Source organism: Artemia franciscana, chromosome 18 (assembly GCF_032884065.1).
Source record: "Artemia franciscana chromosome 18, ASM3288406v1, whole genome shotgun sequence".
NCBI lineage: Eukaryota > Metazoa > Arthropoda > Branchiopoda > Anostraca > Artemiidae > Artemia > Artemia franciscana.
The window spans coordinates 8,642,560-8,666,077 of record NC_088880.1 but is presented as its reverse complement, the minus strand read 5'-3'; the positions used below and the strand labels follow the sequence as shown (position 1 = coordinate 8,666,077).

Sequence of the window (23,518 nt, the reverse complement as noted above, 5' to 3'; positions counted from 1 at the left end):
CAAATCTGAATAAACAGACGAGTCTGTTAAAACGTCTTAGAACTCAAAGGGCACGTACAGCATAATGCCACAGGTAATTCGAGGAAAACGCGACACAAGCAACAGCACCCAGAATCGGGAGGATTATCATTTTTTTTAAGGTTTGTTAATCTCTTGCTATTTAATAAACAGCAGCGTCCGCTTTCCTCTTTGTCTGTATATTCATAATACATGTCCTTGTACTCCAGTAATGAAACCCTGTAATAACAGTATGACAGTATCATACCGTTCAAGCTGTTGTGTGTTAAAGTAGTGAAGCAGCAGCTGTTCTTCGTTTGCAGCCGAACATAAAAAAATTTGGACAAAAGCCCAAAATCCAAGAAAAAACGGAGAAGTAGCAGCAGAATCTCAGAGAGTCTAAAATTTAAGTCTGATTTTAGCGACAATTCCAATATCTTGTTGAGAAGGTTCAAAATTTAGTAGTACGATTTATAAATTTCAAAAAGGGACTCTCTTAGGGATATGGCTAGCTATTAAATATAGTTAAAGCCGAAACGAATCCTCAAACGTTCCGCAAATTGAAAAAAGCTGAGGATTTGGTTGAGTTTTGTACAAGGTATTAATTTTATTTCTCTCTTCCCTCTGAAATCCAAGTGAATTTCTTGGAGTTGATATGGTAAAATGCGAAAGTTGTAAACTTTATATTTTCGCAGTTTCGCCAAATCAGCCAAATTTGAACTAAGAAAATAAAATCTTTATTCGCTTACCGAATTTAATACTTTTTCATTGGTTTCACCGAATTTATTTTTCATCTTTTTTTTGACGAATCTGAACAGCGAACAATAAAATAAGCAAAATATGGTCTTGACAGTAAGAGTTCAAGAAAATATTTTCAATTCACGGCTTCTTAAAAAATATTCTTAACTTAGAATCATCGATCTAACTAAAGTTTTCATCTGTGTTAAAAAAATAGAGATTGAAGGTACTATCCTCCCCCCCCAAGTTTTTTGATGTGCAAAACTCGGAAGAAAAATTAATTGCTGTTGATTTTGCAATGCTATCATAGATTCAAGCAGTTAAAATCTTCTGGTAATACATGATATTGTAAGGTCTTCTTATCAAGGAAGAAAATTCTTACGGAAAAGAACACTTTGTAATTCTCTAAAATCCAAATATTTTGCCGCTTCCTGGCATGGTGAGTTACTCTTAAATGGAAGTTGATAATCCTTAATCCCAAGATCAAAATAAAAAGAAAAAATCGCAATGAAACACGCTATAAACTGAAGCACAAGATGGAATAACCGAGGAGATAACAAATTATGGTTCTTGACGGGAGATTGGTCTTAAAAATGAAGAATCTAATTAAAGTGAATAGAAACAAAATATGATCTGTTAAGGGTAATTTTTTTTATTGCTGTGAGTTATTTCAAATTAACTATTAAACTATGCTGCAAGAAATCAAGAGGACTGCTAGAAGTGACAAGGTCTTTAAGAAAATCTTGTGAAATATCTGAGAGGCCCTAGCTCCTCGGTTGCCTTTAAATGCCTCAATGTCTGTTGCATCACTCTGTCTGTTGTTTGGTTTGAAATCATTACTTATAGACTTTTAAAAAGTATGCTTAGCTCACACATGATTAGTGTTTAATTTGCGTAGTTGCCAAGGCTATAGGGTTTCAGTTGACGAGTTGCCGGACATGTATTTGTTGTCATGTCTTATTGATTACATCAGGTGAAGTAAGCGGATTACTCGGATAAGGGATGCTCGAACGCATTTTCGAAACCAAAAGTACTGTTAGCAATTTTTTTGAATTAAGACATAGTGATTGCTCTGACTATTTCTGAAGGTATATTACAAGGAGAGAAAGCTCTTCCGTGAATGGTCTAGTTAGATCTTTTCTAATCTAATAGCATATAGATTGCTTCTTAAAGGTTTTTTGTAGTCTGTCCATATGTAAATATAAACAGGGAGAAAGGTATTTTGGTAAAAACGCATTAGATAGAATCACAAACAAAGAAAATTTTTATATTTTCAAAAATAAAGTCAACATAAGTAGATTACACCTTAAGAATCTGTTCAGTATAATTTAGTGATTGCTATGAAGTAATAATTGTGTTTTTATTATGTTTCCTTCTGGAGAGTAGGCCTAGCTTAGAAAGTAAATTCACAGTTTTCAACATAGGCTAGTTTAGCTACAATGAAAGGGAACACAGTAAAATTCTTGTTAATTGACTTCTTGCTATCTCAGAAAGAGTTTAGGTTAGGAAAACAAAACTTTCAGGGATGGGTCTACAGGCTAAAGTATGTTCCAAGAAGGTATTTTAAAGTACCCGTCTCCACTCCTTCTCCCTCTAGAGGGCCCTGAAATTTGCCTGCATAACTGGTCTATACCTATTGAAATTTTGGTAAAATTCTAGCTAATTGACTTCTTGCTATCTCAGAAAGGGTTTAGGTTAGGAAAATGAAACTTTCAGGGATGGGTCTACAGGCTAAAGTATGTCCCGGGAAGGTATTTTGAAGTACCTACCTCCACTCCTTCTCTCTCTAGAGGGCCCTGAAATTTGCCTACATGGCAGGTCTATACCTATTGAAATTTTGACAACACAACATTTTACCTTAATTTTCAGTTACTAGTTGCTTTTTCTCTGCTTGTAGTTCTGAAAATGCAATTCCTGTTATTTGAGTTCAATTTTGAGCTATATCAATATTTTTTTCAAAACTTAGGAGATGTATTTGCATATCTTTAAAACCTTATAAAATGGGATTGAGCAAAGTTATGAAGCTGAAAACAATTTTGTTGTACTTCAATTAAGCAGAAGATCTATTTTGCAAGGTCTCACTTTTATAACACACATATTTTTAAAGGTCAGAGCCCTCTAGAGGGAGAAGGAGTAGAGGTGGGTACTTCAAAATACCTTCCTTGGACATACTTTAGCCTGTAGACTGAACACTGAAAGTTTCATTTTCCTAACCTAAACCCTTTCCAAGATAGCAAGAAGTCAATTAACTAGAATTTTACTGAAATTTTGACAAAACTACATTTTACCTTAATTTTCAGTTACTAGTTGCTTTTTCTCTGCCTTTAGTTCTGAAAATGCAATTCCTGTTATTTGAGTAGAATTTTGGGTAAAATTCTTGTTGATTGACCTCTTGCTATCTCAGAAAGCATTTAGGTTAGGAAAATGAAACTTTCAAGGATGGGTCTACAGGCTAGAGTATGTCCCGGGAAGGTATTTTAAAGTACCCACCTCCACTCCTTCTCCCTCTAGAGGGCCCTCAAATTTGCCTTCATGACAGGTCCTATACCTGTTGAAATTTTGACAAAAAACAATTTACCTTAATTTTCAGTTACAGTTACTTCAGTTACTAGTTGCTTTTTCTCTACCTTTAGTTCTGAAAATGCAATTCCAGTTATTTGAGTAGAATTTTGAGGCATATCTATGTTTTTTTTTCAAAATTTAGGAAATGTGTTTGCATATCTTTAAAACCTTATAAAATGGAATTGAGCAAAGTTATGAAGCTGAAAACAATTTTGTTGTACTTCAATTAAGCAGAATATCTATTTTGCAAGGTTTTACTTTTATAACACACATATTTTTAAAGGTCAGGGCCCTCTAGAGGGAGAAGGAGTAGAGGTAGTTGCTTCAAAATACCTTCCTGGGACATACTTTAGTCTGTAGATTCATCCCTGAAAGTTTTATTTTCCTAACCTAAACCCTTTCTGAGATAGCCTAGCAAGAAATCAATTAACTAGAATTTTACTGGGAACACATCACTTGATGCTTTTTAATGCTTGAATTATTCAATAATTGCTTCTAGGGGGGGTACATTTTAAGCTCTTGAAAAGGCCCTTAAAGGTAAAACATTCCATTGTTGCCAAATGTTCAAAAATATATTTCTAAAAAAACTGTCTAGCAAGAAAAAATTCAAATTTCTGCCTGATTCAGGAATAGGCCTAATAATTATTATGGTAAAATTTTAGTTTAGTGACTTCTTGCTATCTTGGAAAGGGGTTAGGTTAGGAAAACAAAACTTTCAGGGATGGGTCTACAGGCTGAAGTATGTCCCAGGAAGGTATTTTGAAGTACCTACCTCTACTTCCTCTCCCTCTAGAGAGTCCTGACCTTTGATGACCTTTAAAAATATGTGCATTTTAAAGGTGAAACCTTGCAAAATAGATCTTCTGCTTGAATGAAGTACAACAAAATTGTTTTCAGCTTCACAACTTTGCTCAACCTGAATGTATAAGGTTTTAAAGATATGCAAATATATTTCCTAAATTTTGAAAAAAAAAAACATTGATATGGCTCAGAATTCTATTGAAATAACAGAATTGCATTTTCAGAACTAAAGGCAGTGAAAAATCAAATGGTAACTGAAAATTAAGGTAAAATGTTGTTTTGGTCAAAATTTCAATAGGTATAGACCTGTCATGTAGAAATTTCAGGACCCTCTAGAGGGAGAAGGAGTAGAGGTGAGTACTTTAAAATACCTTCCTAGGATATACTTTAGCCTTTAGACCTGTCCCTGAAAGTTTCATTTTCCTAACCTAACCCCTTTCCAAGATAGCAAGAAGTCACTAAACTAGAATCTTAACATTATTATTATCCTTAGTCTCAATAATAAAATGTAAGTTTCAAAACAAATTTCCTGGAATTTTTAAGAGCTTGAAACTCTTCTAAAATGGCATCATTTGTTTTCTTTTGGGGGGGGGGGCAATTATAGTAATTTACTTTTTAGAATAATGTAAATAGCCTTGAGTAGCAAACTGGCAGCCACTACCAAAGATTAGGATATACTGTCTAATTGACCCCTAAGAACTACAGCAACCCACTGAGAGAAAACCATATCAGGATACCTGGATATTGCCTTTTCTCAAATCTGTCTATTAACCCCAGGAGAGGCACCACCATCTACATAAAAGAGAGAATACAGGTTAGAGATTTATCTTTCAATCATGATTATTCCCTATGGATTGAGAGTGTTTTTTCAGTATTAATAGTGAGGGAAAACTATTACTGATAGGTTGCATATATAGAAGCCCCAGATGCCCTTGCATCTTACCAGGCTCTAATTCAGTTGGCTGAAAAAGCATTCAGTCATGATAATCAGGATTTAATTCTGCTTGGAGATCTGAATCTACTTGATGTCAAATGGGTTGAGGTATTGGGTTATCAACAAAGCTCTATTGTCAGTAACCCGTTTGTTGAATATTTGGGTAGCAATCCTATATCAGGTAATAGACCAACCAATCCAGTGTAAGAATAACCAGATGCCACCCTTACAAGATTTGACAATCACTAACAACCCAGGGTTGTTAGTGAACACTGAGTACCTCCTTCCTATTGGTGCCAGCAATCATGTCTGCATCTGCCATGAATTGCTGCTTAGTCAACAAACAATTGTACTAAATGAACTTACACCTACAACAGCAAAATCAGTGAGATAATACAGGCAGTAGAATAGGACCATGTGATTGTCAAGGGAGACATTGAGCTAGCCTGGCAAAATTTTAAAAATACAGCTCCAAGCTGAGAGGACATGCACTTCAAGTTTATTTGTGAAGGCACCAGAAACACTGTCACATCTGAACTCGCCTATTAAAAGGGCTATGAACCATAAGAAGATGACTTTTTCAAATTATAAGAAATACAAATGTACAAACCACTGGGATCTTTTGCAAAAGCAAGGAATAAACTGAGGCAACTGACACTGATTAGGCACTTCATAGCTGACTATAAAGATGACTTTGCATTGAACATCAAACACAACCCAAAGAGGTTCTGGAGATACATATCTGCTAAAGATAACTATAGATAAACAATATATTCCTGCTCAACCCTGAAGGAAAAAATCTAGAAGATTCAAAGGACATTACAAATGGGCTGAACAACACAGTTGCATCCAACTTCTCAGTGGACCCCCCTGATGAGCTGCTTTGCCCTAGGGTGTTAGAGCACCCAATGCTGAAAATTTACCTCACAATGGACAAGATTAAGAAAAGGCTGAGTAAACTAGACCCCAACAAAGCTAAAGACCCAGACAGTATACGTCCCAGGCTCCTTAAAAAACTTGCAGGTATAGTAGCCAAGCTGCTCTGTTTGCTATTCAAGCTATCTTAGACTAGTAGCCTACCTGCAGATTATATGGCAGAGAGCCATAATTATTCAATATTCAATAAAGGATCTAGAACCCAGTCTAAGAACTATTGACCCACTAGGCTAACCTTGGTTGTGGCCAAACGTATCAAAGGGATAGTCAATGGTGCAATCATAGTGCATATGACCAAGAATAGCCTACTTTTTGGTGGTCAACATGGCTTCAGGAAAGGCATGTCTATTGCAACAAATCTAATACTAGCTTATGAATCGATAACTGATCTGTTGGAGCAGAATTTTCTAGCTGACGTGTTCCTGCTGGATCAAGCTAAGGCTTGTAATAAAATATCACTACTTTTTTGTGGCACTTGGTATTAACCAAGTGACATATAGCAACTGGAAATTCTGTTGGTCTGTCTGTCCTGGTTTTGCTACTTTAGGCACTTCTAGGTAAGCTATGACGATGAAATTTGGCAGGCATATCTGGGACCGGACGAGGTTAAATTAGAAATAGTCATTTTCGCGATTTGACCGTCTGGGGGGAGTGGGGGGTCAGTTAATTTGGAAAAAATAGAGAAAATGAAGTATTTTTAACTTACAAACGGGTGATGGGATCTTAATGAAATTTGTTGTTTGGAAGGATATCGTGTCTCAGAGCTCTTATTTTAAATCCTGACCAGATCCGCTGAAATTGGGGGGGGGGGATCGAAAATCTTGGAAAACACCTAGAATGGAGGGATCAGGATGAAATTTGAAGGGAAAAATAAGCAGAAGTATTAGATACGTGATTGACATAACCGGAACGTGTCTGCTATGTTTGGGGGAGTTTGGGGGGGGGGGGTTAGTTCTGGAAAATTTGAAAAAATGAGGTATTTGTAACTTACTAAGGAGTTATTGGATCTTAATGAAATTTGATTTTTGGAAGGATATTGTGTCTCAGAGCTCTTCTTTTAAATCCCGACCGGATACGGTGACAATCTTGGAAAACGCTTAGAGTGGAGGGATTGGGATGAAACTTGGTGGTGAAAATAATCGTAAGTCTCGGATACGTGATTGAAATAACTGGAACGGATTCGCTCTATTTGGGAGAGTTGGGGGAGGAGGGTTAATTCTGAAAACTTAAAAATTAAGGTATTTTTAACTTACAAAGGAGTGATCGGATTTTAATAAAATTTGATGTTTAGCAGGATATCGTGTCTCAAAGCTCTTATTTTAAATCCCAACTGGATCCATTGAAGGGGAAGTTTTTTTTTTTTGGGGGGGGGGGGCAGAACCTAAAATCTTGGAAAACGCTTAGAATGGAGGGATTGGGATGAAACTTGGTGGGAAAAATAAGCACAAGTCCTAGATAGGGGATTAAAATAACCGGAACGGATCTGCTCTCTTTGGGGGTGTGGGGGGAGGGTTAATTCTACAAAATTACAAAAAAATGAGGTATTTTTGACTTAAGAAAGAGGGATCGTATCTTAATGAAATTTCATATTTAGAAGGGCATTGAAAGTCAGATCTCTTATTTTAAATCCCGACCGGATCCAGTGTCATTAGGGGGGGGGGATCTTGGAAAACGCTTAAAGCAGAGAGATCAGGATGAAACTTGGTGAAAAAATAACCACAAGTCCAAGATAGGTGACTGACATAACCGGACTAGATCCGCTCTCTTTGGTGGAGTTTGGGGGGGGGAGTAATTCGGAAAAATTAGAAAAAAATGAGGTACTTGTAACTTACGAATGGGTGATCAGATCTTAATGAACTTTGATATCTAGAAGGATCATGTGCTTTAGAACTCTCATTTTAAATCTCGACCGGATCTCTTGGAAAACGGAAGGGAAACCGGAATTCTTGGAAAACGTGAAAATCGAGGTATCTTACGAATGAGCGATCGGATCTTAATGAAACTTAATATATAGTGGAATCTTGTGTAAATATAAACCGGAAATCTTGGAAAACCCTTAGTGCGGAGAGATCGGGATGAAATTTGATAGGAAGAATAAACACAAGTTATAGATACGAGATTGACATAATTGGTACGGATTCATTCTCTTTGAGGGAGCTGGGGGTTGTTAATCTGGAAAAATCAGAAAAATTGAGGTATTTTTAACTTATGAACGGATGACCAGATCTAAATGAAATTTGATATTTAGAAGGAACTCATGTTTCAGAGCTCTTATTTCAAATTGGGGGGAGTTGGAGGGGGAAACCGGAAATCTTGGAAAACGCTTATAAATGTCGTACATACGTGATTGACGTGACCGGACTGGATCCGCTCTCTTTGGGGGGTTTAGGTGGTGGGGTTCAGTGCTTTGGCGAGTTTGGTGCTTCTGGACGTGCTAGGACGATGCAAATTGGTAGGTGTGTCAGGGAGCTGCACAAATTGACTTGATAAAGTCGTTTTCTCCGATTCGACCATCTGGGGGACTGAAGAGAGAGGAAAAATTAGAAAAAATGAGGTATTTTTAACTTACGAGTGGGTGATCGGATCTTAATGAATTTTGATATTTAGAAGGACTTCGTGACTAAGAGCCCTTATTTCAAATCCCAACCGGTATTAATCCTCTGATTTTCCTTTAAAGCAATCTTTTGATTCTTAGAATTTTGCTAGAGCTCATACCATATGAGCTCTTTGCTCTTTCGACCTCGTCACAAGTGCCATATGAGCTTTTAGCTCTTGTTTTTATTTAGTTCAATATCTGCCTAATTTTTCCTTAAAAGTTTCACCTTAATACACTTAGCTTGCATAGTAGCAATAGTTGTAGTAGCATTAGTAGCAGCATGTGTATAACAGCTTTGGTTTCTTCAACATCCCCTTCCAAACGCAGTGAAAGTTTCAAATTAATACCATAAACCATTCCTGAATCCTTGTTGATGTGTCCTTGACAACCTGTGTGGGTGTAGTGTTTGTCAATTTAGTTCTAAATAGTTTCAATATATCCCAGATTTTGTACCTTAATGCCCTTAGTTTAAATAGCAGTAGTATTAGTAGTAGCAGTAGAATCAATAGTAGTAGCCTTAGCTTTAGTGGCAGTAGTAATAGCAGAAATAGTAATAATAGTAGCAGGAGTAGTAATATCAGTAGAAGCATTAGCACTAGGATGCAAATATTTTCTTTTGGTTAGTTCAGCATCCCCCAAAACAAGCCCTGTTAGTTTCAACTTAGCACACCAAACTGTGCCTAAGATACTGCTGTTATGCACTTTTGACAGCCTGCACGCAAACAGCGTGTTGCAATTCAGTTCATCTTCCCTCCTCAATTTTCCTTGAAAGTTTTACCTTCACGCCCTTAGGTATTCTTGGAAAGTTCCAACTTAATACCCAAATCAGCTCTTAAGATATTCTCTTTTGACAATGTGCATGCACATAGCTTCTTTTCATTTAGTTCGTCTTTTAGTTATCCCCTCAATATTGTCAATTGAGTAGTTTGGTTCTGTGGTAGTAGTAGTGGTGATAGTTGTAGTAGTATTGATAGCGTGCAAATATTGCCTTTTTGATCATCTCGCATATCATTTGCTGAAAGTTTTAAATTAATATACTCAGTCATTCCTGAGTTACACCCTTTATACAATCCGTATTCACATAATGATTTTTGATTTAGTTCAACACTCGTTTGAGATTTCTTAAACGGATCCCCTGAATGTCTTTCGTCTTCTTGGAAAGTAAAGTTTAAACATGCATACCTTTCTCAGTAACATATACTACAGGGAAACAATGAACAAATTGCATAGCTTACAGCCTTTGCCCTGAGGACTCTGGGAAGACTGGCATCCCCAAAGACATGATTACTGGATCTTTCAACTATTTTGAACAAAATAGATCTCTTAAAATTTTCATTGGATGTGTTTTGGGGAATGATAAGCTTGGGGGAGGGCTGATTGCCCTTCATTCACTTTTGGCTCTTTAAAAAGGTACTGAAACTTCCAACTTCCAATCCCATCTAATGCAAAGTTTATGCAACCAATTGTTCCAAAAAATCTCATATACCCTGGGACATAACTTACAATCCTTGCCCCTGCGCTCTGGGGGTTGTGTCCACCCTGAATATATTATTATATATTCTTTGGACTATTGCTAACCGAATGACTACCTCACAATTTTGACCTACCTCACGAATACGTTCGGAGAGAAGAGGGTGTCAGGGGATGGGGGGGGGGCTTTATTCCATCCATCACGTTTAACTCTTAAAACGGAACTAGATCTATACATTTTCTATCAAATAAACCTCCTTTGAAGTTCACACAACCACCCCTTCCATGAAAACTTTATATAACCCTTGAGCATAACTTACAACCCTTAACCCTATACTCTGGGGGGGGGATGAGTCCCAAAGGCCTTGTTTTGTGATCTTTGGACTATTTTTGAACAAATGGTTATCTCAAAACTTCTATCGGACGTATTTGGGCAAAATACGACGTGGGGGGGGGTAGCTGCCCTGTGATGACTTTAACTCTTAAAAGGGGTATTAAAAACTTTTGATTTCCAATCCAATGAACCACATAAGAAGTTTATACGACCAATCTTTCCATAAAAACCTTATATGCCCTCAGGGCATTACTTACAACTCTTGCTCTGAAGGGTGTGGGGGTTCTCATCCATAATTTAACTGTAAATAACTTAATAAATAAATAACTTTAATAAATAACTGCGCCAAACAAAATTCCTATTTAAAAATTTTAATTGGAAGTTCTTGGGGAAACGATAGGCGTGGGGGGGTGGTAGCCCTCCAATTACATTCTACTATTAAAGAGGATACTAGCCCTTTCAATGTCCAATCGAATGAGGCCTTTTCGAAGTTCTTATAATAATAAATGACCATCTTAAAAATTCTATCAGATACATTCTGGGAAAATGTGTTTGTAAAGGGGGGGGGGTATTCTGCCTTCTGATCAATTTGACTCTTAAGAAAAGCACTAGAACTTCTGATTATCAATCCAACGAGCCCTCTCTGAAGTTTATACGACCACCCTTTCTACAAAACCGTATATGCCCCCAGAGCATAACTTACAACCCTTGTCCTGGGTGCTCAGGGCGAGAGGTTGTCATCCTCAAAGTCACAATTTCTGGACCTTTCAACTATGCTGAACAAGACGGTTATCTCAAAATTTTTATTGGATGTGTTTGGGTAAATGATTGGTGTGTAGCGGGGCTGGTTGCCCTCCAATCACTTTTGACTGTTAAGAAGGGCACTAGCCCTCTGAATTTCCATTTGAGTGAGCTCTTTTCGAAGTTTCTACACCAACTCCTTCTATACGAAGTGCCCTGTTCTAAAAAAAAAAAAATATATTGTGTCCACATTGGTCTTTACCTAGGCAGCGCTATTGCGCTGCCTATGGCCTGTGATGTATTAAATTAAGTTGTTCAGTCATTAGTTTTGTCTTCTGTTTTCTTTTCATTGTTACTACTGTCTTTGTCAAATAGTTCGTGGTAACAAACTAGTAAGGAGCGACCTGGCTCAATAGTCACCGAAACTCTAAAAAATGGAATTTTGATACCAATAGTTATATCAAAAGCATTGCATTTTAATGCTGATTTTAGTTTTACCCAGTTCAAGATTAGTCTCGCCCATCAAAAGTTACGAGCCTGTGAAAATTTGCCTCATTTTAGAAAATATTGGGAAACACCCCCTAAAAGTCATACAACTTAACGAATATCTCACCTCAGATTCAATGTATCAGAGAACCTTATTGTAGAGGTTTCAAGCTCCTATATACAAAAATGAGGAATTTCGCATTTTTTTTCCAGAAGACAGATCACGGATGTGTGTCTATTTGTTTTTTTGTTTTGACCGTATCGACTCACTGGTCCTAGAATGTCGCGAGAGGGCTCATTCTAACGGAAATTAAAAGTTCTAGTGCTCTTTTTAAGTGACCAAAAAATTGTAGGGCACCTAGGCCCTCTCCCACGCTCATTTCCCCCCCCCCCAAAGTCACCAGATCAAAATTATGAAATAGCCATTTTATTCACCATAGTCAAAAAATCTAATAACTATGTCTTTGGGGACGACTTACTCCCCCACAGTCCCCGTGGGAGGGGCTGCAAGTTACAAACTTTGACCTGTGTTTACGTATAGTAAGTGTTACTGGGAAATGTACAGACGTTTTCAGTGGAAGTTTTTTGGTTTCGGGGGGGGGGGAAGTTGAAATGGGGGGTTACGTGGGAGGATTTTTCCAAGGAGAAATTTGTCATGGGGGAAGATAATTTCAATGATGGGGGTGCAGGATTTTCTAGCATTATTTAAAAAAACAATCAAAAAATAAATATGAAAAGTTTTCAACTGAAAGTAAGGAGCAGCATTAAAACTTAAAACGAACATAAATCATTACGCATATGAGGTTTTTACCTCCTCGTAATACCTCGCTCTTTACGCTAAAGTATTTTTAGTAATTTCAACTATTTATTCTACTGCGTTTGTGATTCAGGGGTTATTCTTAAGAAATTGGGACAAAATTTAAGCTCTATTGTAAAGAGTGAGGTATTGAAGAGGGGGTGAACCCCCTCATATACGCAATAAAAACATTCGAATATAGAAGTTCGTTACGCAAGTTAATTCGTAAGTTACTTATATTTTTTACTAATGAAAGCGTTCGTAAAAAATTAAAAGTTCTAGTTGCCTTTTTAAGTAATAAAAAAATAGGAGGGCAACTAGGCCTCCTCTCTCGCTCCTTTTATTTCTCAAAATCTTCCGATTAAAACTATGAGAAAGCCAATTAGCCAAAAATACCAATTAATATGCAAATTTCATTTTAATTATTTATGTGCGGAGAGCCAAAATCAAAACATGCATTAATTCAAAAATGTTCTGAAATTAAATAAAAAAAACAAGTTTTTTTTTAACTGAAAGTAAGGAGTGACATTTAAACTTAAAACGAACAGAAATTACTCCGTATATGAAAGGGGCTTTTCCTCCTCAACGCCCCGCTCTTTACGATAAAGTTTTTACTGTTTTAAAAATTAGAGTTAAGAGAAAGAGTCAAACTTTTGCGTAAAGAGTGGGGCGTTGAGGAGGAAAAGCCCCTTTCATATACAGTAATGTATATGAACCTGTATATGAACCCTTTCATATACAGTAATTTCTGATCGTTTTAAGTTTTAACGTCGCTCCCTACTTTCAGTTAAAAAACTTGTTTATTTATTTATTTAATACTGTTAAAGGTGGGCAGGAAAATCCATTCATTAAATAAAATATTTGGTCACAAAGTGACCAATAAGTTAAAATGGTACTCACTTGATAGTTAGACGACCAACCTAATTTATGATGTTATTAACAGTTCGTGGTAACGAACTGTAAGTAAGGAGCAACTCGGCTCAATAGTTACCAAAACTGTAAAAAAGGGAATTTTGACATCAATAGATGGATCAAAAGAATCAGCCTACTATGCTGATTCCAAACAAAATAAGATTTATCAAGTTTAGCGTTTCCCATCAAAAGTAACAAGCCTGAGAGAATTTGCCCGAATTTTGAAACAGGGGGAAAACAGCTTAACAGACAACCCTACAGTAGAAGTTTCTAGCTGTTCTGCAAAAATGTGGAATTTTGCTGTTTTTGCCAGAAGACGGATCACAGATGCGTGTTTAATTATTTGTTTATTTTTTTCCCCAGGGGTGATTGTATCGAAATAAAGGTCATAGAAGATCGAGAGAGAGTACATTCGAAAGGAAATTTAAAGTTCTAGTACCCTTTTAAAGTGACTAAAAAGATTGGAGGTAACTGAGCCCCCTCCCACGCCCAATTTTTCTCCAAAATTTTCTGATCAAAATTTTGAGATAGCTTTTTTGTTCAGCATAGTTGAAAGATCAAATAATTATGTCTTTAGGTGTATAATGACCCCCCACAGTCCGTTGAGAGAGGCCTGTAAGTTGTAAAATTTGCCCATTATTTACGTATAGTATTTTTTATTGGGAAGTATATGTACATTTTATTTGGAGGGGGGTTGTGCTTAGGGTGGATTTCTAAAAGAAGGATCTTAATATTTCCCTACAAGGAGGGAAATTTTTGGTGGGTGAATATTCCAGTGGAAATGTTACACTGGGGGGGGGGTTGACAGAACTACTATACGACATTCTTTTTAATTGTCTTACATTCTCTTCGCCAAATTTTCATGTGGAGACGTTCCGGGGTTATTATCCAGGGGCTTTTTCCCACGTGTATTGATTCCTTGGAAATCATTTCAACGTAAGGGGGCATTTCTGGAATGATTGAGAAACCGATTAGAAATTAAAGTCTTATTCAAATGAATATATGCTAAGGAAAATTTTTCAGGGTGAAATTGTTTTAATTTTTCATGTTCGGTTTATTGCCGGGAAATAATTTCCGTGGAAGGGCGCATTTCTGGAGTTATCGAGAAACCGATTAGAGATTAAATAATAATAATAATAATAATTTATTTATCACCCACTTCACAAAATAGAGGTTAAGTGGAGTAAAATACAAAACAAAAACAGCAAAAGTAATACAAAAGAAACAAATTTAATCACATACAGAAAAAAGAAGGATAAGGCGATGAAAACATCCTAGCCTATAAAGCGCTTCAATAGCTAGCTTCGCAGATAATTTTTCGAAAGCACCAGTAATATCTGTCGCACAATACTTTTTAACCAGTTTTGTATTCCAGTAAGAACGAGGTAGATATAAAAGAAATTTGCAGTACCGGTAATAATTTATGCGAATACGTTTTAGATCACCAGTCAACAGAAGTGGCCTAATACCAGAACAGAAGAGCACAGAATTATCACAAAAATTTGAGTAAAGCCGAGTTAGCGCTCTTCTCCTATAGCGTCCACGATTTGCTACAATCTTAGAGTAACCGAGCCTCAGCTTATCACTAATATCTTTGACAGCACGAAACTGGAGAGCATTCATAGAATCGCAAACTGTTATACCAAGCCAACGAAACGATCTAACACGAGGAATACTAAAACCACCGCAGTATAGTGATTCTGAACAATTATTACCGTTGAAAACAAGAAACTCGCACTTGTTAATATTTAGGTACAGGCCGATATCGCGGGAAACAGAAGTAACTGACTTCACTGAACGGGCAAGACCAGACTCAGTTTGACTAATCAGAAGAAGGTCATCCGCATAAGCCAGATATGAGATATTAGATGGTCCTAGTAGGCACGTAGTCGATATTTTTGACAATACATTTTCAATACAAGCATTAAAAATATACGGCGAAAGAACTCCCCCTTGTCTTACACCACAACGAACAAGGATATGACCAAAATAAGAATTATCTAATGACTTAAGGCGAAGGTAAGAATGGGAGTACCAAAAACGAAGCACGTGAATTACCGACGGATTTACTCCTCTCTGGCATAATGCTGTCCGTGCTTGAGTATGACAAACACTGTCAAATGCTTTAGACATGTCTAGGGTTGCGAAATGAAGTACGCGACGAGTGCGATGGGCATCTTTTAATAAAGAAGTCAAAGCACGATGAGCATGCTGACAGCCTAGCCCAGATCTAAAACCAAATTGATTATCATCATTTAGAGAAAGCTTAGTTATTTGAATTATTATTATTATAATTACTATTATTAGTTATTTGAAGTGTTATTCAAATGAAAGAATGCGAAGGAAAATTTCGGCGACAAACCGAGGATTGGGGGATAAACGTGGGTTTGGAGGGGGCAGTTACCCCCCTTCCCCCGCCTGTTGCATAGAAAATTAAGCCCCTGCTGTCCAATAATATTCGTTAAATGCTTTAAGTTTAGTAGAGAAGAAAAGGGGCTTGAACAAGAAGTAATTGAGTGATAGATCATGCAAAAATTAGAAGGAATATCAGGAAAGGAGAGAAAGTATTAAAATATGAATTAACAAGGTTAGAAGTGGAGACCATGAATAAAATTGCTGAAGATTCAGAATATGCAGCCAGACAGCATTATAGTAAAACGTTGTATTGGTATGTTGGAAAATTGAGTGAGAATAGTCAATATAAACTTTTCCCATTTAAAAATAAGAATAGGCCACAACTGCTGGTAAGGAAAGATTTGACGAGAGATGGGCAAAACATTTTGAGAACATGCTAAATTGTGATAAAAGTACGGGAAATGATATTAAAAAGAGTGAAAAAGTTTATGACAATTTGGAAGTGAAGAAAGATAGATTTTGCAGAGTAGAATATGAGACAGTATTATAGGGAATACAGCATGATAATCCCCTTGGTGCTGATAGTATCGTAAATGAGTTCTTTAAACAATGTGGTTATGAAGCAAGAGATAAATTACTGAAAATTATGAATGTATGAATGAATAAATTTCTGAAAATTTTGAGACAGTATTATAGGGACTACAGCATGATAATCCCCTTGGTGCTGATAGTATCGTAAATGAGTTCTTTAAACAATGTGGTTATGAAACAAGAGATAAATTACTGAAAATTATGTTTGTGAAAAAGTAGAAGTAGCCTACCTAGTCATTTTAGGAAAACTTTAATTAAAGCCCTTCAAAAGAAAAGTAATAAAAGGCATTAGCTTGGTTTTTGTAGGAAGCAAATTACTTAGTATGATGATACTTCTTCGACTGAGATGCTGTACAGAAAATTTTAGGAGAAGAACAGTTTGGTTTTAGGAAGGTGAGAGGATGAGTCGACCAAATTTTTACTGTTAGATTAATAATTGAGAAGTGCCTGAGTCATCACTCCTCTTTAGTCTTCTGTTTCATGGATCACTAGCAACCGCTTGACTCAGCTGATAGAACATCTTTAGTGAAGGTCCTATCCTTGTATTATGTACCAGATAAATACACTAAAGTGATTAGTGATATGGAAACAACGGTGCTGCAGCTAAGGCTGCAAATGATTTCAGTAGCTGGTTTTGTATTAAATCAGGAGTTAAGCAGAGTTACGTTCTATTAACATTTATACGGATTATTGTGAAGGACGTTTTTGCAAAGAGCACGGCAAAGGCTATGGGAGAGCATGGAATCAAATGGGAAAGTAAAACTCTAAGACTTCAATTATGCTGATGATTTGAGCATCTTAGATCAAAATGTTAGCAAAATGAGTGAATTTTGGTGGCTCTAAGAGTTTAGGGCATAAGAATAGGTTAGGGAATTGATGTTTAGAAGGCTAAGTCACTTATACTGGGAGTAAGTGAAGGTGAAGAGGTGATGTTGGGTAATAGGAATATTGATCAAGTGGACAACTTCACTTACCTAGGTAGTAGTTTCAGTAGATGTTAAAAGTAGATAGTAAAGGCCCAAAATGTTCTTTCACAGTTGAAAATAAAAACTTGGAAGAATAGGTAGATAATTTTGCAAACCAAGATTACAACATCTGAAGCTACAATGATGACAAGTAAGAGTCTGAAACCTGGGTACTCCAAAAGATGATGCAGGATTTGTTAGATTTTTTTCAGAGGAACTGTATATTTATTCTTTTGGGTACTCGTAAGACTGACTGCATTTCAAACAGAAATCTGTTCGAAAAATGTGGTTTTATACCGTTTTCAAGGCCTATAATAAGAGAAGCGTTGAAGTGGCTAGGGTATGTTCTGCTGGTGTAAGATTCCAAAGATCATATTTTTGTCGAACCATTTAGGGCCTAGGGAAAGTGGATTTTCTCTGAATGGGGTCGAAAATTGTAATGTTGTAAGGAAGGATTTAGAGGAAATTGTAACTTCTTTGGAGGTTGTAAAGAGGTAGACTTTGAATAGATTTCGATGGAGGAGGAGCCGTATATCTCTGCTGGCCTCAGGCGTTTCAATACTACAATGATTTGTTGTTAGTAGTACTACTCGTAGTTGTTTTAGTTTCTCCCAAGTCTAACAATTAAGGGAACTTGTTTTAAACTACTTATTTCTGGTCCAAATTGGAGAACCCCACCTGGCTCTACTTGTTGGGTATTTATTATGCTTTATTGTTGTCTTTATAGTAATTATATGCATTTTAGGTCTATCAACAATGTTCACCAGAACGCTTCAGCTAATGCAAAGGCCAACCAAAACACTTTTCCCTATCAAAGTCGCGAAAATGTCTACGTCAGAAGATGAAGTAATGTTCCAAGAATTTTCAAATAAATGTACTATACTGTTAAATAGACCTAAAGCTTTAAATGCTTTAAATTTAACCATGATAAGGAAAATATATCCTGTAATGAAGCAATGGAATTTTGATGGGAAGGATTTTATTTTAATTGAAGGTGCTGGGGATAAAGCATTTTGTGCAGGTGGTGATGTAAGAGCCGTTGCTGAAAGCTCCAAGAATCGTGAAGCTAATCCACTATCAAAAGAATTCTTTTATGAAGAGTATCAGCTTAACCATTTAATCGCCACTTTAAAGGTACCCTACATTGCTCTGATTCATGGTATTACTATGGGAGGGGGAGTTGGGCTCTCTATACATGGACATTTCCGAGTGGCAAGTGATAAAACCCTTTTTGCAATGCCTGAAACAGCGATTGGCTTATTTCCGGATGTGGGTGGGACTTATGTTTTGTCAAGAATGAAAGATGGACTTGGGATGTATCTTGCATTGACTGGCTATCGACTTAAGGGATTTGATACAATTCATGCTGGTATTGCTACTCATTTTGTCTTTAGTGATCAACTACCTAAACTGCATGCTTCATTGTTGAATCTTCCTGACAATCCCGGTGTGTCGAAAATCGAAGAAGTGTTGCATGGATATTCTCCAAAAACTGTGCCCGATTTTTCCCTTAAAAGATATCAATCCCAGATAAAAGAACATTTTTGTTTGAGTTCTGTCGAAGAGATTATCCAGAGTTTAGAAGGAGATAGTAGCGAATGGGCACAGCATACCAAGGGAACTATGCTAAAGATGTCACCAACTTCCTTGAAGATTACATTTGAGGCTTTGAAAAGGGGGAAAACTCTTAGCCTTGAAGATTGCTTCAGTATGGAGTATAGATTGTCGCAACATTGTATGCTGGCTCCTGATTTCTATGAAGGTACTGATTTTTCTTATCCTCATACTATTGAACACATTTTAAAAGAATTGGAGTAAGGAGGGAGAGCTAGATCCAAGTTAAAGGACCTAATTCTTATCGGATTTTACCTAAAAATTTAACAGGTTTCACGAAAAACTTCCTGAGTTGTGAAAACAAACCGATTCTCACGGCGTTATACTCAGGTTTCTTCAGGTTTCTTCGTTTTCACTTTTTTTACCTTCCCATTAAGAAGTACAATCTGTGATCCCCCCCTCTAAATAAGTGTCAGACCAAATTTTATGTATGTATATAGAGAAACTATATATTAGCTAATAGCTAAACGTCTAAGATAAAAATAAGTTATTACAGACAAAATTCCTCGTTTTGTCTAAATATTGGCATTTTCACTACTTTAAACTGCGTTTTTTAACCTAGTCAGGTAGCTTTAAAATTAGTTTCCAAGTGCATTTTGTCATGCTTGAGTAAATAATGCTCTTCTCTGAAAAGAACCCCTCTAAGTTTACTAGAACATATTTGAGCTAGCTGAGGGAGATATGAAAGGTGGTTTTGAAAACAGAAAACTCATGATCTCTCTGGTTACTTGCCATCATGAAGCTTAACCAATCAAGACAAACAATTACATAACCCTGAAAATGTTTTTTTTTTTTTTTTTATAGCAAATGAATGCATAGGAAAACACAATTGAAACCCAGCACCGCATTTTTGGCAAGCATAATTTATCCCTTTGCTAACAAAAAAAGAGCTACTGCAATAACAGCACAATTTTAGACACAGACTCAGTCTAAGAGGCTCCCAGTCTCAATTACAGGGGGTTTAGCTATCATTTGAAGGGAAAGATATTCTTTCTGAACAGGAAGATAATCATAACCCAACATGGTCTGTAGTAAGGGCTAGAATTCTAAGTATGACTTCCCAGCCCAATCTGACTTCTTTAGAGCTAGGTAGAGTTCCTAAATGTTTATCTACGAGAACTAACTGAAATGATTGTGAGATTTTAACTAAATTTCGTGGAAAATATTATTCTAATTCCGCCTGTTTGAGGCCCACCCCTGATCCAACATCAGTTAAGGTAGAGGGGGCCCTAAATTATTTTAAAAGTGTTGGATAAGTAAAAGTAGTTGCCCAGCTTGGCTTTGGGTTTTGGGATGCCATCCATTCCGTGTGGGCGAAGAGGAAGGTATTTCTAAAAGTCATTTCATTAAAACATCTGTGTTAGAAAATTTGGTCAGGCGCCAGCCGTAGCAGTCAGCCGTCCTAGCCGTAGCATTTCGGGGTTCATACCCATTGTGAACTTTGTGGGGGAAGGGTTTTGTTTTGTCAAATGAGATACTTCAGAGCAGTTTGTTGGATAATAGCCAAAGTTTGTGGGAAGTAAGACAATACTTGTCTTACTTTCAATACAATAATCACTACAATACTTGTAGAGGATAGAAAGGGTAGGATCCGTTGGATCCTTATCATTAAACCACTTAGCAGAAGCAGTTTTTCAGGCTACATCCAGAATTGGAGCGAAGGGAAACCAAATGCCTCTTTAGGACACACGCCCATTTTCATCTTGTTAGGAGAGGACAATCATAAATTTTTGTCACCACGAAGATTAACTAGACAGGTTAACGAATCTTAGCTGGTGGTGGTAGGAAATAAGAGAGCACGTAACCAAAACATGCCCTTTATGGGTTCATATCATTATAGTTTCTACCAGAACGCGTTGTTGAATTTTGATTAAACTTGGTGTGAAGTAGAAGTAAGTGTTTTTAGTCTAAGATAAGATCTATTTCTAAAAACTGTCTATGACCGACCCTAGTGGGTAAAATTTGTATTTTAGTGCCAAAAAAAAAAAAAATACAAAATAAACAAGGAAACATAAGTTTGGATTTTTTTCCCAACAAGTTACCAAAGCAAGTTGTAAAAAAAAACAATTGTCAAAACAGTAAGAAATTTCGAAAAAACTTGCAGAATTGAAAAAAGGAACAAGTTAAATAAAAAAAAAAAAAAAATAAATAAATACAAAGTGTGTGTGTGTGTACTACTATTACTGCTAATAGTACTCTTACTACTGTTACCGCTCCTAAAACCACCAATACTACAACTACATTCGCTACTAGTATTAGAGATTCGGAGGTTAAAATGAGAAACGGGGTTTTAAGATAACTAACTTTGGACAGTAATTTCAAATTGTACTAGAAACAGGAATTGAGCACTAAAAAAAAAATAGTCAGCACTTAAGAATTCGAAAAAAGATGTAAATTTAAAAAACCTACACGGATGGATGACCCAAAAGCCCACTGAAACGGGGATCAGCACCACCAATAGGGACAGTAAAGTCCACTCGCGTGTTCTTTACTCTTAAGTTAGAGGTCTGAAATAAAATGAAAGAAGTTTAAATTTGTCTGAGAACTTGCAGATATATATATATATATATATATATATATATATATATATATATATATATATATATATATATATATATATATATATATATATATATATATATATATATATATATATATATATATATGTGTATATATATATATATATATATATATATATATATATATATATATATATATATATATATATATATATATATATATATATATATATATATATATATATATATATATATAGATAAATAGACAATCAAATTATTGGAAAAAGTAAAATTAAAATTTAAAAAGGTTAAAAAACTTAAAACTCTTAAGTCAAAGGTCTGAAATAAAATGACAGAAGTTTAAATTTGTCTGAAAACTATCAGAATATATATATATATATATATATATATATATATATATATATATATATATATATATATATATATATATATATATATACATATATATATATATATATGTATATATATATATATATAATATATAGAATGTATAATATATAGAATATATTATAATAGATAATATAATATGATATATTATATATTATTATAATAATATATATATATATATTTTAATTTCCAATGCACTCTCTTTGTAATGGTATATCATTACAATTTTAGAAGAGTTTGAGTCAAACTGTTTAAAGTTAAATGATGTTTCAGGTTCTGATAATTAGCTTGTTTTCCTTAGACTATAAGTAGAACTTAATGCCTTTATGCAAGTGATGTTCCTAGATGCTATAATAACATTTCTTGTTATTTTAGGAGTGCGAGCAGTGTTAATTGATAAAGATCAGAATCCAAAGTGGAAACCTTCAAAGTTGGAGGAGGTTTCTGAAGAAAGAGTGAAATCCTTCTTTCAGCAAATTGATGGTGTACCTGAGTTAAAGTTGAACTAGATGTGATATCCTATTTTATAAACTGTCTTCTATATTATGTTATTTCCATTAAATTTTGCAAGGTCAAGAAGGCTGTTTCAAATCTATGAACGTATGATATTTTACTCCCAGATTCAATTACATCTTTTGAGTTACATTTTTGATTTGAATATGTAAAATTATATGTGCTATCCAGAATTATAAGAAATTTTCTTAGTCAGTTACCTAAAATTTATCATTATGAAGCTATGAACAACGCATCTTTTCGCTGCAAGGCTCTGAATTTTAACAATGAATGTGAATTTAACCTGGGGGGGGGGGGTAGAGGTCATTTAAGGGCCTTAAACAGTGCAATATTTATTGAATACACCTTTCAATCTGGCAGTCATTAACAAGACTAATTGCTGATTGTTGAACTTTATAGAGCCACAAAAGGCTATCAAAGGATAGAAATATACAAACAGTTCTGTTTCTTGTAACAATTCGTTTTTAAATAGTTTTGTGTTTTTATTAAGTTTGTCACTCTGATGCTTTAGATTATCTTGCCACAAAAAAATTTAATTCTAACTTGAGGTTTATTTAAGATTGTTCGTCATCCTCTTCTTATTGGCATAAAAAACCCACTTAATTAACTTTTTACATAAATTTTACTTTCACTTAGCTCAGGTAATTTAGACTACTTAGGAAGTAGAATTTTTTTCAACTTCATGATAATCATTTGGGAAATTAACTAAAGCCTCTACTAAAAATTACATCAATTGAAAATGTGATCATTGATTTTATTAGAAATAGGCCTTTATATGTTCAGTCCAAAGAACGAAAATCACAATGACACTTTCCAAGATGGGTAGCTCATCTAGAATTGTGCTGCGGCTGCTATGTGACTCTAGAATTTTGGCCTTTTAGTGTCTCAATTCCTTTTTAGTTTAATGAATAAAATATTACCAATGGTTCTGTAGAATAGTTAAGTTGTAAAAATTTGTTTAGGAATCTGAACATGCGCAGTTACAAGACATGCGACGCCAAACATGTGATCGAGTCGATGACAATCAACCTGGATAGCGAGAATCAAAACGTGTCAAAATTGAAAATGATGATGATGATGATTGGGTTTGAGATTTCGACATGGATAAGGTCATCAGTGTCTACCATACCTTTGTTAAAAAAACAAAGGTTCGGCGATATGTATTTCATAATGACGAAATACAAGCCGAGGTAAAACGAACCAAATGAATTGAAAATGATAGCGATGATTATTAGGTTTTGGATTTTGAC

General features: G+C 35.6%; 1 protein-coding gene across 3 annotated transcripts; it reads left to right on the top strand.

Moving 5' to 3' along the window:
* The first annotated feature begins 1,658 nt into the window (after nt 1–1,658).
* Nucleotides 1,659–23,195, top strand: LOC136038569 (3-hydroxyisobutyryl-CoA hydrolase, mitochondrial-like). Of its 3 annotated transcripts, none has more exons than XM_065721745.1 (3): nt 1,659–1,765; nt 17,960–18,976; nt 22,131–23,195. In XM_065721745.1, the coding sequence occupies exons 1-3, from the start codon at nt 1,738–1,740 to the stop codon at nt 22,262–22,264; spliced, it is 1,179 nt and encodes a 392-aa protein (XP_065577817.1). In that variant the 5' UTR covers nt 1,659–1,737; the 3' UTR covers nt 22,265–23,195. The 3 variants fall into 3 exon arrangements, with proteins under 3 accessions (XP_065577817.1, XP_065577818.1, XP_065577819.1); XM_065721746.1 differs by having other exon boundaries at nt 1,736–1,823; XM_065721747.1 differs by having other exon boundaries at nt 1,750–1,858.
* Nucleotides 23,196–23,518: the final 323 nt, after the last annotated feature.